The sequence below is a fragment of the Lupinus angustifolius genome, chromosome LG01, assembly GCF_001865875.1.
Source record: "Lupinus angustifolius cultivar Tanjil chromosome LG01, LupAngTanjil_v1.0, whole genome shotgun sequence".
Taxonomy (NCBI): Eukaryota; Viridiplantae; Streptophyta; class Magnoliopsida; order Fabales; family Fabaceae; genus Lupinus; species Lupinus angustifolius.
This window is the reverse complement of record NC_032009.1, coordinates 595,794-611,099: the sequence shown is the minus strand read 5'-3', so window position 1 is coordinate 611,099 and position 15,306 is coordinate 595,794. Positions and strand designations below refer to the sequence as shown.

The 15,306-nt window shown below is 31.8% G+C and overlaps 3 protein-coding genes across 5 annotated transcripts; 1 reads left to right on the top strand and 2 right to left on the bottom strand.

The window, feature by feature from the left end:
- On the bottom strand, nucleotides 1,513-3,549 carry LOC109344000. 2 transcript variants are annotated; one of them, XM_019582569.1, is made up of 6 exons: nucleotides 3,293-3,549; nucleotides 3,074-3,207; nucleotides 2,156-2,303; nucleotides 1,933-2,039; nucleotides 1,782-1,836; nucleotides 1,513-1,741 (listed from the first exon to the last, which is right to left on the bottom strand). In XM_019582569.1, exons 1-5 carry the CDS (start codon nucleotides 3,546-3,548, stop codon nucleotides 1,795-1,797), a joined length of 687 nt encoding a protein of 228 aa, XP_019438114.1. In that variant the 5' UTR covers nucleotide 3,549; the 3' UTR covers nucleotides 1,513-1,741; nucleotides 1,782-1,794. The 2 variants fall into 2 exon arrangements, with proteins under 2 accessions (XP_019438114.1, XP_019438104.1); XM_019582559.1 differs by having other exon boundaries at nucleotides 1,513-1,836.
- On the bottom strand, nucleotides 4,639-8,632 carry LOC109343946 (LRR receptor-like serine/threonine-protein kinase FEI 1). 2 transcript variants are annotated; one of them, XM_019582480.1, is made up of 13 exons: nucleotides 8,344-8,632; nucleotides 7,851-7,986; nucleotides 7,675-7,746; nucleotides 7,491-7,562; nucleotides 7,333-7,404; nucleotides 7,158-7,229; nucleotides 7,003-7,074; nucleotides 6,734-6,840; nucleotides 6,453-6,626; nucleotides 6,022-6,357; nucleotides 5,359-5,607; nucleotides 5,142-5,275; nucleotides 4,639-5,040 (listed from the first exon to the last, which is right to left on the bottom strand). In XM_019582480.1, the coding sequence occupies exons 1-13, from the start codon at nucleotides 8,429-8,431 to the stop codon at nucleotides 4,825-4,827; spliced, it is 1,800 nt and encodes a 599-aa protein (XP_019438025.1). In that variant the 5' UTR covers nucleotides 8,432-8,632; the 3' UTR covers nucleotides 4,639-4,824. The 2 variants fall into 2 exon arrangements, with proteins under 2 accessions (XP_019438025.1, XP_019438031.1); XM_019582486.1 differs by having other exon boundaries at nucleotides 6,022-6,354; nucleotides 8,344-8,631.
- On the top strand, nucleotides 9,451-11,871 carry LOC109344234 (protein NRT1/ PTR FAMILY 2.8-like). Its single transcript, XM_019583279.1, has 3 exons — nucleotides 9,451-9,565; nucleotides 9,688-9,905; nucleotides 10,408-11,871. The coding sequence occupies exons 1-3, from the start codon at nucleotides 9,451-9,453 to the stop codon at nucleotides 11,869-11,871; spliced, it is 1,797 nt and encodes a 598-aa protein (XP_019438824.1).

Sequence of the window (15,306 nt, the reverse complement as noted above, 5' to 3'; positions counted from 1 at the left end):
AGTGGAATCCATACATCATGTTGGGGACCAATCGATGTTGACCTCTCTTCCAAATGGACAACGTGGCCTGAGATTATGAATGAGGAGTTGAGGACCCATAATATTTATGAAAGAAAAACTTGTTTGGAAATGAACATACGTGTAAATTAATTTTTTTTGAATATTGATTCTCTCTTTTTTAGTAACTGTTATTCGTAGAAATCAAACCCTTGATTTTTTGGTTATTTTAGGAATTAAGCAGAACCCTACTCAATTAGATTAAATGTTGTTTACATGAATCGAACTTAAACCTTTGGTTGAATTATGAAGATGATGAATATAAATAAAAAAATTTAGAATCATTTCACAAGTATATTGATGTACTACATCACTTTCAACATCTTATTTTTATTCATTATCCCAAAAACTCAATTCCAAATCAATGGTAAAAGTCTACTAGAAGAGAAATGATTTTGTTTTCATTCCCCGGTTTTAATTAAAGGGTTATTCTAACATGTGCATTCTTTTTCTCTATAATTTTTATCGTTTACACAAACTAAAGATAGACACTTTAAGAATGCAATAGTCCCTAAATGGAAGATGCACTTTGGCAAATAAACCCCAGTATGAGAAAGAAACAACAATTTTGAATTGAGAAATGAAACTCTAATCATTGGATTTTTTGACAAAACATAGAATGGGGCATTATTTCGAAATATATTAAATATGATTATAATCCACTAGTTGAGTAATTAAAGAAGAGAAGTGGATGGCTAATGTTAAAGATTCCACTTCAGAACGTAACATCACAATTGACACATTACAGAGTCCTACTACATCATTCACTATCACTAACACCAACCACAAATTTTGTGCGAAGGACCAACATCCATTTTCTCTCAGTAATTTTCTGAAGTGCACTGTGGCCACAACAGGGTATCCACGAGTGTTTTAGCTGAGTTTAGTGCCTTCTAGTGGCCCCTTAAGCTTTTATCATTTGAACTCTTGTTTTGTTTTGCTTCTATTTAAGTTGCTGTGTTTCTGTCTTTAAGATTAGCCAATCTAAGCATATCAAAATTTAAATCTTATCAATAACTGGTTCTTCTTTTAATCATGAAATGTTTCACTACCATCCTGCATTATAGGTTCCTTATTTTCAGATTAGATTGAATTTCATGAAATCATGGTAATTGAGGGGTTTTGTCAATTATCCACAACCTTGTTTTCCCCTTGTGATTGTTGGGATGTTGACCACCTTGAATGTAGGTCTTTATAAATAAGCCCATGTGAGGATACTCAGAGATTATATGATTGACCAAAAGAACAAAACGAATTTTACACTAACAGAACAACACCTTTAAATCGTTATTAGAACAAAGCTACTATTTCAGTTTTACTATCTTCCTTGGATCCCTAAATCCATCTACCATAGACAGAGGGATTTATTAAAACATCATTGTTAAAACATCCTTGTACTAATCCTGTAATATTAAATAAAGTGCTTCTTTTCATTAATAAATAAATATAATGACCGGGAAGGAAGATTTAGAATTACTCGAACAGTCATACATATATGGCTTAAATGTTCATATAAAATGTGCACAAGGCATTTATTAAATAAGTTTAGGATGTTATACATTCACTGAACAAAACATTGCTATACCAACAATGTTACAAGTTGCAACTTTAAACGGTCCATCTAATTTATTCTCATCAAAGAATGTTCTTATAGGCCCTTCAGTTATATCAAATAAAAGGGATAGCACCAGTCTTAAGGGAAATGCATGAATTGATCTAGGTTATTCACAGCAGAGGTCAAAATTTGAAATTGTGCTTCAAGTATATAACCACTTCTTGCTGAGCAAGCAAACAATTCCGAACTTCGAATTAGCAAACTTGCAAAGAACAACAACACATTTTGGGAGACATGGAATACAATATTAGATTACTTACAATCAAACTGAGCAGAATGCATCCAGCCGCGCCGGGAAACAAAGCATACCAGAAGTTCAAGTGATGCAACTTAACACCATCAATGAAAAGCAATGGCAGGCTTGCAGCTGCATAAATTATTTAGACAATGTAAGTAACAATTTTAATTTTCCAACCTAATAATAGAACTTGATACTTGATTCAATCAAAAGCAAAAGCAAAAGCAACATTGTAGCAAAAATACCTGGGGGATGATTGGTGCCAGTGTAGGTCATGTAAGCAATGCTGGCTGAGAGAGCAACACTCCTGGCAAGCCATCCCGGTCCGAAAATTGTGAATGCTAGAACACCAATGGCTGCACAACCTATTTGGGCCATGAACATATTGTACTTCTGCATAATCACATGTGGATAAATCACTTCTAATGTATGAACTAAGGTAATCAGAGATCCTTGGAAAGCATAAGAATGTGCATATCATAGTAAGAGAGTCTACACTCCACGAAAGAGTGCTTAGCTTGGATATTGCTAAGCTATAACACAAGACATTAACCTATGTATTTGACCATATCTATAAGTCACATTTTACAAAGTTTCTTTCTACCAAATATAATTCATTTTATAATATCTAGGTACAATTAAATAAGCAATATGTTAATAACCAAAAAAAAATAAGCAATATATTTTTTCCTCTTTACATATCTCAATAACTTTTTTCACTTCCTATTATAATGAATGGATGTTAACTTTGGAATTTTAATATAATCTTGTGATAAATTTGAGAATTAAACTACCTAACCTTAATTCTACTATATGTAATATAGTTTATTACATATATCTAAGGACACAATAATGTTAGTTGACAAAATAGTAGTCTCTAAATTTATACTAATCATTTTCTCTATCATTTTCCTTCGAACCCCTGAATTTTAGTAACCTAGATAGTTTTAAGTGTATTATATGAATATCGTAAAATCTATACATTGACAATGTAAATTAAGATATATGCACATCACCCCATCATCAACCATTCATTTGAATTTATTATTATTTTTGAAAATTCAACAACAATTAAGTATTAATGGTAGATGATACAATGACAATGTATAAAACTCGTGCATACATCATAACTTTGAGAGAAGCATTAGTTTAATTAAAGTTACCCTTGCAGAAGGGGCGGAGGGGGTAGTGAATAAGAGAGCAGAAACTGCGCCTAATGGTGCAATAGTAATTGAGAGTCCTTTTGGCGCCAATAACTGATCCATCTTCCCTAACATTGCCATTGCTACAAAAGCCCCTGCATATATATTATCAAATAAAAAATCATTAATAAGTGTTTTTTACATTGTCATCAAAAAAAGAATGAATAATAATAATAATACCAGCAGAGGGCCAAAGAGTATCGGAGAGGGAAGGAGTGGAAGAGGGTTTGAGAGGTTTCCAATCATCCCAATTGGATCCTGATACGACGTCGCTTGATGCCACAATAATCCCATCTCTTATCCTTCTTCTATGACCACAATTATAATTATAATCTAAAACCAATCCATTTCGTTTTGTGAAAGACACTGAAGAAGAAGAAGAAGAAGTTGGTAATGATAATGATAAACAAACAATTCCACAACACATTTCACTCATTTTCCCACCCAAACTTCAATCCTTCATGTCTCCAATCTTCTTATGTCAACTACAGGCATACAAATAAACACAAATCACCCTTTCAACATGTCCAAAGGTCACCAAATAGGATGAACATCACATTCTACTCATTTCTGTCTTATTTGGTATCTCTGTCCAATCAAAAAAATCTTATTTAATTAAAAAGAAAACTTTTAATAATAAATATTAATATTGTATATTATTTTATGAAATTTAATTAGCTTAATACATGAGAATATGATCTTTTTGGGACAAAGAATATTGTCTTGTCTCCTCCTCTTTCATCAATAATCATTACATAGCTACTACTTGTAATATTTTATATGGTTAATATCTGACTCCCACTCTAATTCGCTGTCAACCATAATTTCATTTTTGTTTCTATCAAAATTGTCATATGTTTGTACATTGGTGACAAACATAGAATGTGGTAGTATTTTTTAAGAAGTAGATAATTGTTAGGCATATATTTAAATATTTGTTTCACTACTTATGTTTTCTCATTATTTGTTATTTTCTTTCCATGATCATTAATTTTTTTGCAATACTTACAGAAATCAATCAACAAAGCATTGACTAAGGATAAACATGAAAAATATAATTGATAAGAAAACTAGATGAAGATTATAATAAAAAATAGGACAAAATAAAGGGTACCAATTAATATTGCTACCCCTTTCTTTCTTTTATTATTACTCATTATTGTATTAATTTTGTTTACAATAAGTACTACTTTAAATTAATGAAGTAGATAAATAACAATAGCCAGAAATGGCTGTTGAGAAAAGAAAATCAACAAGAAATGACGATAACACTCTCAGACTGATAGGGTGGCACAGTGGAATAAATCATTCATTTTTGTCATATATTTGATTGGCAAAGACAGATACAAACTTCATAATGTTTTTGGGACCAGACATCAAATACAACAGTTTTCACTTGGGACAAATCTCTTCTTTCCCATGTGTATTTAAGCTAGCTATTGTGATACATGTTCCATGCCAATGTGCCATGTAACAAAAAAATATAATATTCTGGAACACTTTGGAATCATAATAGAAAAATCAGCACATAAAATGATGACATTTCATGGCAAGAATGGAGGCCATTCCAAATACCAAACAATTGCAACTTCCAGCAGAGAGGCTTAGGATAAATCTATTCACAAGGGCTAGAGAAAAATAATAAAAATGTGCAACAAAAAATGGGCATAAAAAATGTAACGCCCCGAAAATTACTCCAAAAATACTTCGGATCATTTAAGAATGATCTGAATGTGAGTCGGGCACGGAGACATGATCTCTTGTTCCAGGATTTGTAGCACCTGGTTCATGGATGGACGATCATCCGCATTTGCATCTGTGCATCTTGCTGCTACATCTAGTAGTACTTCCAGACTTCCCACATCAGCATCTATGCACCTTTTGTCTACCACAACTTCCAATCTATTTTCTTTTAGTAATGTGTTCATCTGCAAATAAATACCCAAGCATTTAGTAATTCATCTTTTGAAACATAAGGGGCTGAATAAAATCATTCATAGGTTCATATAGAGATGCATTGAAAGCTTACCCAGCCGACAACGTTTAAACCTCTCTTCACGAAGGAAGGATCGGTAGGCCTCTTTCCAGTTATAAGTTCTAGCAATAGCACTCCGAAGCTATATACATCTGACTTTTCATTGGCTTTCCCACTTTGTAGATACTCTGGTTAAAATAAAAATATTAAACCATCGATCACACAAAATGTAATTCAGATAAAGTTATGCAGAACTAGGTCAAATACATACCTGGCGCCAAATACCCAAATGTGCCAGCAACCACTGTGGTAACATGGGCATCTTCATCAACCAAAAGCTTTGCAAGACCAAAATCAGAAATATGAGGTTCCATGTTTTCATCAAGGAGGATATTGCTAGATTTTATGTCACGATGCACAATTTTGGGACAGCACTCATGGTGCAAATATGCCAAACCCCGAGAAGAACCGAGGGCTATCTTTAAGCGATCACTCCAAGTCAGTACTTGTTCAGTATTTTCTGGAGATAAGAGGATTGATTAAAAATAAGAGAATTGTAAAGTTAACTAAAGGTCTTAAATTTGTAGAAGCAATTGGCTGAATCACACGGGTAAACGGTGTTTGGGAATATTGATATAACTGATACATCAACTGACACAATTATGGTACTTATAATTGTTATGCTTATCATGTACTTGCTAATCATCTATGTTGCCAAGCTCTGTTTACTGTTCCTATATACAAGCATCACGCATCACTGAGATGATCGAGTTTACTGATTTGAAAAGCACAACCTAAACAACAGCTTATGATCCCCACCCAAATTGTCCATTTTGCATTGTTGTACAATTGTCCACAAAAAATTTCCTTTATCAGAGGTCTTCCCAACTAACACTTATAGACGAGTAAACGGTGCATAAAATATGAATCATACCGTGTAAGAGATCATCTAAGCTTCCCATGGCCAAATAATCATATATGAGGAGCCTTGAAGTAGGGAGCCTGCAATAACCACGCAGGTTCACCAAATTTATGTGCTTGATGCTCCCCAAGATCTCTAGCTCTCTTTCAAACACTTGATCACACCCTTCACGACTTTTGTCAATCCGTTTAACAGCAAAAGTACCACAATCATTCATCACCATTCGGTAGACAGTACCAAATCCTCCTGACCCTACTACATCCTCTTCATCAAGAGACTCCAGCTTTTCTATGATCACAGATGATGTGTATGGCAGATCACCATGGAAGGTAATAAGTTTAGTGCCTGCCATAAGATCAGGTTAGCATTTATAAAGAAAAAATGAGATTGCCTTATTCCTTAGCTCAATAAGATTGAAAATTTAGAAACACTACCCTTCTTACTTGTTTTTGGATCAAGTCGTTTTTTGACTTCTGCGTATTTCCTCACAGCTCTTTCCTTCTTTGACAACAAACGAATCCAGAGGAATGAAAGGATTACGATAAGTGCAAGGCCCATCAATGACATTGCACCAATTATCACCACCTTTGTGTAAGGTGAAGATCTTTTGGTAGGGACTGCATGTAATTAATTCCATACTGTTATAAATACAAATTCAAACCTTTATTGCTCAATAAGTAAATCGCTTATAAATCTAGTAATTAATTCCGAGGCTCTGACTTGCCTTCAGCTTCATCACTTTCAGTATGTGGTAGCACCACAGGGAAACCAAGTGTTGTCCGACAGGGCTTTTGAACTTGCCTCCCACAAAGAGCTGAATTGCCAATAAACCTATCCGTATGCAGCGAATTTATGAATAGAAGTACAAACAGAAATCGAAACCATGCTCTCAAAATGCATGGAACAAGTAGTTTTATCAAAATAACAGTAATTGATTAAAAAAGAGGAAAATCCAAGGTGCTAAGTACGCCAATGTCAGGGTATAGTACATACGAGTTGTTCCCGAAGGTGCTAAGTACTCCAATGTCAGGAATTTCACCAGAGAAGAAGTTGGTAGACAAGTTCCTAAGACAAGCAAGATTATCATAAACTGAAAATTAAGGTTATCAATATCACTATACCACAGCTACAAAGATAAATTAACTTACAGAAGTTGCAAATGTGAGAGACCACCGATAGTGGAAGGTATAGCACCTTTCAATAAGTTGCTTGATAAATCCCTGTATTTAAACCAATTCTGTAAGAAATCTAGAAACCAATTCATAGCATTATAAACGAAATGTGATAAAAGCAATCCAAAGAAAACGCGAGAGAAGGGCTTACAGTATGTTTAAAAATGAAAGATTTCCAATACTTGATGGTATCCCTCCTTGGAAATAATTAGCCCTCAAGTACCTTCAAATAGAATCAGATTAAACGTGTCGGCCTTTCACCATGATACAAAAGAAATTTTCTAGTGTTCTATCAACTAATTAACTTACAGTGCTCTCAGCTCAGTACAATTGGTAATTTCATTAGGAATAATACCATGCAAGCCATTCTGATGAAGTGCCCTGATTCATTACAATCAATTGAATAGAATAAGTATAAGAGAAATCATAGACGTTACTCACATTAGTAACTTCACCAGTTCTGGGAAGAATCATATGTTCTAGTTCTACTTACAGTCTCTGAAGTCTGCTGAGTTTACCAATGCTGGGAGAGATAATTCCTCCAAGATACATATATGGCAAATTTCTGAAGAGCACAAGACAAACACAAGTTACAAGTGTAATTCTCAGCTGGAAATTTGAGGAAAAGTATTCCAATGAAGAGTTTAAAAGCATATGAATTTAGCATACATTTCGCGAACTCGTTGTTCGCCGAGATGACAAGTGATACCAGTCCATGTACAGGGAGATTCATCTAGCTCTTGCCAGTTACTCAGTACATTCCTAGTGTCATTCAAAGTGCTTTTGATTTCCAACAATGTCACACCTAATACATGAACAAAATCCGTTTAAAGTTGAAAACTTTAAAACACAGTTAAACCCAGCATGTGATTCATCAGTTTAATGATGACTAAATCGTAATGATAAAGAACCATGTAACTATACTACAAACTCACATTTTCAATGGAGTGTGGGGTGAGAGTGTTCCCGAAAGGGAAAGGTAAAATTTTGAGAGCAACCCAGAATGCTATTAATCTCCCAAATAGTAAAAAAAAAACATATAAATGATGAATGATAACTAAAAAAACAAACTTTACACAACACTGCTACGCACTAGTTCATGAAACACTACACATTGGAGAGGATTTAAAGAAGAAAAAGGAAAGGGTTTCATAGTTGTTACCATCTAGGGTGAGAGCAAGAGAGTAGGGGCAGAAAACTGAAGTCAAAATCACGAAGAAAACACATGCAACAGTGCCCATTTTTTCCATTCAAGTCCTAAAGGGTGCTACTGAGTGAGGTTTGAACTTTGAATCAAGCACTTACTGACTGAGTTTTGAGTTTTGGAGAGAGTGATTGAGTGAAAAAAGTAATGATTCCAATCACAATAGTTTAAAGGATATAGAGAGTGCTTGCATCTTACTACTCCAATAAATAATAATATTTTATGAGGAGGGTGAAAAAAGACAATTTTTTTGAAAAGTGGTACAGTGTGAAGTAGCCGTTGTATATAGTGTAGAGTAGTATAATAATACTCACTCACTAGGTATGGCATATAGAGAAAAACTTGTAGACTCATACCACATATCATATTTGGAGACAGACAAATGTATGTTATATTTCTTGTTGTTATTATTTATGATTAAATTTTAATTGGAATTAGATTTTTAATGTGTTGACAAGTTTTGATTGGTTGTCTCCACATTTCACCAAATATTGCATGTTGGGTTATTTCATATTGCAAGATCTAATGCATGTATGGCCCATCCTTGATTCTCTCTTTATTTTTTCTTTCAAGACATAAACCAAAGAAGAAATGGATGAAATTTATATATATATATATATATAAGGATAAAAAAAGAGAGGAGGAGTTTGGATAATTTGTGAGATAAATAGAGCCTAATTCAAGTATATCAACTTCACACGAGTCACATTTTCCTAAAAGTAGGGTCAGAGTTGTTAAACTCCTAACTGAAACTCTTATATCACTCACATACACTTGGATAAAGGCATGATGTATTGAATATTATAGAGTTTGTGTTACATATAAGCACATCATGAATCACATTGACAGCACATGCAATCTATGTTGTTTGTTAAATTAAGGTTAGCTAAAATATCTCAAAGTTAAGTTTTGACCACTTTGATAGAATCAGCCATAGCCTTAGTACCTTAGGTAGAAAATAAAACAAATATCTGTATGTGTGACCATTTCAAAACTGATTACATAAATAAAACTATATATATAGCTGTGAGTTGAAGTGAGTTAAAACATACATGCATCATAAAAATGAAAAATGTGACAAGTAAATCTTCTACTGCACTTGAACTAGAACATGAGCAAATGTCTACTCCTCCTTTACAAAGAGAAGCAGGAGGGTGGAGATCAGTGAAATACATAATTGGTATCTCTCTCCATATTTTACAATTTAACACTAATTGTTCTATAGATATTTCATTCAATTTTCATAACTTTAATGCACATTGTTGATTTCTTTACTTTGGTTCTTTTAATGTTAATGTGAAGGTAATGAGTCTTTTGAGAAATTGGCATCTATGAGTTTGATATCAAATCTAACAGTGTACCTGCTCACAAATTACAATCTGAGTGGCATATTTGTGGTTAATGTGGTGCAAATTTGGAATGGAACCTCTAACATTGCATCAATAATTGGTGCTTTCATTTCTGATGCTTATCTGGGCAGGTTCAGGACCCTCCTCTATGGATCTATCGCGTCACTTTTGGTAAGGAAATTCACATCAAAACCTTTTTAAATCTTCATGTCACTTCCTAGTTTGGGATAGAAAAATAACTAATTGTGATACCATGTACAAATATAAGTAACATTAGTGCAAGAACCTAACAAAATTGAACCCATGCTAAGTTATTTTTGGTTCCAACTAAATTAGTAAAATAAAATGTTCAAAATGTTCTACCTTTTAATCTCATATCTTGTTCAATTCTATTTAGAAAATACATCAAACATAGAATATAGAATGGAAGGTATCATCCAGTTCTAGCAAGTATACTAAACACTATCATAGTTTAGTATATTTGTTATTGTCTTTTTTATCTTCTCATTAGTCATTCATACATAACATGAGAATACCAAAATGTAACTATCACAATGTTAAGATTATGATTAAGCATTGCATTGAGATTTCAAATACTATACTGCTTCTGAATTCTTATTAACCTGGGAGAATGTATACACTATGACCAGCTTGTATTCATTGCATTTGACAGGGTATATTGACAATGACCCTAACAGCGGGTATACATCATTTAAGACCCTCTACCTGCAAGGACACTCCACATTGCCATAGGCCACAAGGTTGGCAGCTTGGTGTCCTGTTTTCAGCACTTGGACTTTTATCCATCGGCGCCGGTGGCATTAGGCCTTGCAACATTGCTTTTGGTGCTGACCAATTTGACACAAACACGAAGAAGGGTCGGGTACAATTAGAGAGTTTCTTCAATTGGTGGTACTTCAGTTTTACCTTTGCACTAGTAATAGCACTAACTGGCGTTGTCTATATTCAAACCAATATAAGCTGGACTTTAGGCTTTGCCATTCCAACTATTTGCCTAGCTTTCTCAATAACCATATTCCTTCTCGGTCGGCACACTTACATTTGCAAGAAGCCTCAAGGGAGCATCTTTGCTGATATGGCTAAAGTGATTACAGCATCATGTAGAAAACGTAAGGTACAAGTTTCCGGGGTAGCCTTTTATGACCCTGCTCCTAGATTGGATAATCAACCAGAGTTGGAGAATAATAAAAGACTTACTCACACAGATAGGTTCAATTTCCTTGATAAGGCTGCTATAATAGTTGATCCTAGTGAATTGGACAACCAAGGCATGGCAAGGAATGCTTGGAAACTATGTAGTTTGCAACAAGTGGAACAATTCAAATGCTTATTAGGAATTCTACCAATATGGGTAACAGGAATTTGTTGCTTCATTGTAATGGATCAGCAGAACACTTTCGGAGTCCTTCAAGTTGTTCAAACCAATAGGTCAATTGGATCACACTTCAAGGTTCCACCTGGCTGGATGAACCTTATATCAATGATAGCACTTTCATTTTGGATATACATTTATGAGTGCATCTATATTCCTCTATCTAAGAGAATCACTAATAAGGCTAAAAGATTGACCCTGGAGGAAAGAATCAGAATAGGGATATTATTATCCATCTTATGCATGCTGGTAGCTGCAGTTGTTGAGATGACGCGGCGCGACTCGGCTTTAAAACATGGTAGTTTTATTTCACCAACAAGTTTTGTGATGCTATTGCCACAGTTTGCACTATCAGGTTTGAATGAAGCATTTGCTGCAGTTTCTATAATGGAATTTTTTACTTTGCAAATGCCAGAGAGTATGAGGACTGTTGCAGGAGCAGTATTCTTTTTGAGCTTATCGATTGCAAACTACATAGGTTCCTTAATTGTCAATGTTGTTCACAAAGCAACATCACATAGAGGAAAAACACCATGGTTAGGTGGTCATGATTTAAATAAGAATAGGCTTGATTACTATTATTATATGATTGCTGCTCTTGGAGCATTGAACTTTGTATACTTCAATTTCTTTGCTAGCTATTATTTGAGAAACAACAAGGGCACTGAGATAACAGAGGATTCAACTTTTGTAGAAGCATCTCAACCAAATGATGAGGAGAAGGGAAACATGATCATACTATAGATTATAAATCTGGAGATACAACGATAATGTCTTTAAATTTATGTGAACAAAGTGGAAATTTAGCATTGGATCATATGCTATATACTTGCAATTCTAGCTACAGAAATATAGATCAGAAAATTTGCATGTTTTTGCAAGTAGTTTAAAACGTAAGTAGTTACATGTCTATGGATAAGTATATGCATAAAAAGGTGAATTCTATAAATTTTTAACTTGTGGACCCCACATAAAGTATTTTCAGGTATAATGAGATAAATTATCGCAATCATCTATTAAAATCATGATATGTGTCAGATTTAATTATTTTCTATAAATATAATTGTAAAACTAAATAAAATAGTATACATATTATGTTTGTAATGATGAAATGAGATAAATTATATTTATTCTCTTCTTAATAGTATGATAATAATGGATGTGAAATCTGAATTTCCAACGGATAATTTATGCCTTGAAAAAGTATAGAAAGGGTGGAGTTTATTCGGTTATCCTATTATGAAATAGATAGCACCAGAAAGTATAAAGTGAATTACATATTTTCCATATATGCAAATATTTTTTTACCGAAAAGGAAGGAAATCGCATAGTTTTTTACTTTTTTCACAACAGTGATGATTTTCAACTGCAGTAGGATTCTATATTTATTTTGTTTATACTAATAGCCTTATGATTTTCAAATAAGAACACTTTTAAGTGTACGAATTAGGAGTAGAACACTTTTTTTGTCACACACATTAGCCCCTTCTTCCAGAGTCAGAATCCCATCCAAGAAATAACTTAAAATAGTAAACAAAAATACAACATACATTAATATTTATATTCTTAAAAAAAACCACTTCTATATTCATTACCGGAGAGAAGTCTTACTCCTTCGATGAAATTCAAAGAGTATATTGTCCATTCTGATGGGAGTAAATAAAACACACAAAAAATGTGATGCTTACATATTTTGTTAGCCAACAACTTTTCTTTAATCTGTTGTTGATACGCTGAGGTAAGAACATAATATTTGAATGGATGTTGGGCCAGTTCCTCAAATCAAAACCTAACACGCTTTTCCTCTCCTCCCACTTCGTCTTACCCATTGCGTAGTAAAGTTTACAGTTTTATTAAAGAATATATTATTCATCATTCATTTATATTATTTTTATTTAAAAATTAATAATAATTAAAAATGAATAGCAGATAGTACAATAATAATATGAAAATGTCTTACATTATTGGTGTATATATCTTTTTCTTTTTGTTTAATTCACCAAAAATGTGTTATATGAGTTTTTCATATACCAATCCACTTTTAACATTTCATACTAATTAATCAATTTGACAGCATGAGACTTGGTACATGTTATGGATTAAAATTATAGGTCTTTGGGTTTTTTTTTTGAAAAATAAGTTTAAAATGTTAGTTATGTATGTTTGTAAATCAAACGAGGGTATAAACTCAATTTTTTTTTGGTAAAAAAAAGTCGAAGCTCCAAAATCATGAGTTAGTTTATTTTAGGTTGACTTATTTTTTTTAAATTTCCCATTTCTCATTTTACTCAATCATAATTTTATCTCTCTTATACTTTTATCAATTTCTATTTATTTATGTGTTTCATATTTTTCAATATCAATATTGATTTTTATATTCTATTCTATCTTAATATATTTTTTTAGCATTTATTATGTTATACTAATACATTGTTATTGCATCATCCACTGTTCATTCTCCATTATCATCGACTCTTCATAAAAAAGTAATCAAAATGAAAATGGATAATGCACAAACTATATGTATCTTTATATATTATACTCTTATTTATATTAGTTTACAAGTGTAATCTAAGTTTGCCAATTACATTATAGGTATTCACTTTCTAATCCATTTAGTAATGTATACAAAATTAGTTACAACAAATTGGTGTCTATTGATCCTATATTTATTCTGTCATTATGCATAATTTAACTTTTTACTTGATTGTTTCAGTTCTTTTAGAGTTGTAATATCAGCTAAATTACTTATTGCATGTATTAGTTTTAATTACCTCATATTATTGTTTTCAAAATTGCCTAATTTTTTATTAATTTGAAAATGGAAATCATTTCAATAAAAATGAAAATTAAAAAACTTTAATTATCATTTGATATTACACAACAATTTGAAATTGTGTTAAAAGAAAAGATTTAATCAAACTACTAAGTGTGAGAAAAAGTCATACAATTTTTTATTAATATAAAACTATCATACCTTCTAAATCATGCTTAAATGAGATTAATTTTTTGCCATAAATAGTTTACAAATGAGATCATATCTGTTTATTTATAATAGTTTACAACTGTCATCTAAGTTTGCCAAGGTATATCACATGTATTTACTTAATAGATTTGTTTACACCCAACTTAAGTTATACAAATTACACTAAATCTCAATCATTCATTTTCTTAAATCGAATGAACTTTAAGGGTGAGTGAAATAAATAACGAGAGGAAAAAAAAAATTTAAATAACTTTTAAGTTTAACTCATTTGGACTGTTAGATTTACGAAAATAGATTATTGAGATTAAATGTAATTTAATTTGGGCGTAAACCACTTCCTCCTCTTTACTTTTATATCCATTTAGTTTTTATGTATACAAAAGTAGTTATAACACATCATGTATCTCATATCTATATCATATATTGTATAATATAAAACTGATTCTATACCTGATTTATTCAAACAATGAATTATTAATGCAGATATTTACTTTTATATCCATTTAGCTTTTATGGATACAATATTAATTACAACAGGTGAGTGTGTATTGATCTCATATCTATATAATATATTGTATAATATAAAACTGATTCTATACCTGATTTATTCAAACAGTGAATTATTAATGGAGATTCAGTTATTGTATTTTTATGTTATTATATATAAAATATCAACTGATTATTACAGATAAATCTTAATGCATGGTCAATCCTATTATTCCTTTTTATTAATTTTTATATTTATTGCATAATGATCTTATGATACAAATTATATATATACATATATATCTTTTAGTTGTTGATTTTGGATATAATAATTGTTATGCACATATTTAGGAGATTCAACAATTACTTTTATAGATCGCTTATTAATTTTTATTAAAATTAAATTATAATTAACATATGTATAATAAGGTAATAATATAAGAAATTTCATATTGCTAATTATTTTTAATGCAAAAATATTCGATAGGAAAATAAGGATGAAATAAAACATGATTTAAAAATAATGATAAATAAGTAATGATAGAACACTCTATTGTCTATATTTTTTATTTTTGTGTTATACTAATTTAACTTCAATAGAAATAATATAGAGGGATTCGTGTGAACACAAGTGTATATTGCTAGCATATTTAGAAAAATATCAAAAAAGGAATTAAAATCTAACAAAAAGATATATATATATATAT

Bases quoted from the DNA above. Each gene is read 5' to 3' on its own strand.
- LOC109344234 (XM_019583279.1), top strand. From the start codon at position 9,451: ATGAAAAATGTGACAAGTAAATCTTCTACTGCACTTGAACTAGAACAT. The intron at 9,566-9,687 runs GTATCTCTCTCC...GTTAATGTGAAG, and splicing joins ATCAGTGAAATACATAATTG to GTAATGAGTCTTTTGAGAAA. The intron at 9,906-10,407 runs GTAAGGAAATTC...TGCATTTGACAG, and splicing joins GATCTATCGCGTCACTTTTG to GGTATATTGACAATGACCCT.
- LOC109344000 (XM_019582559.1), bottom strand. From the start codon at position 3,548: ATGAGTGAAATGTGTTGTGGAATTGTTTGTTTATCATTATCATTACCA. The intron at 3,208-3,292 runs GTATTATTATTA...ATATATATGCAG, and splicing joins TACTCTTTGGCCCTCTGCTG to GGGCTTTTGTAGCAATGGCA. The intron at 2,040-2,155 runs GTATTTTTGCTA...TAATTTATGCAG, and splicing joins TGGCACCAATCATCCCCCAG to CTGCAAGCCTGCCATTGCTT.
- LOC109343946 (XM_019582480.1), bottom strand. From the start codon at position 8,431: ATGGAAAAAATGGGCACTGTTGCATGTGTTTTCTTCGTGATTTTGACT. The intron at 7,747-7,850 runs GTATGCTAAATT...TGTGCTCTTCAG, and splicing joins GAACAACGAGTTCGCGAAAT to AAATTTGCCATATATGTATC. The intron at 7,563-7,674 runs GTAAGTAGAACT...GTAATGAATCAG, and splicing joins CTCAGCAGACTTCAGAGACT to GGCACTTCATCAGAATGGCT.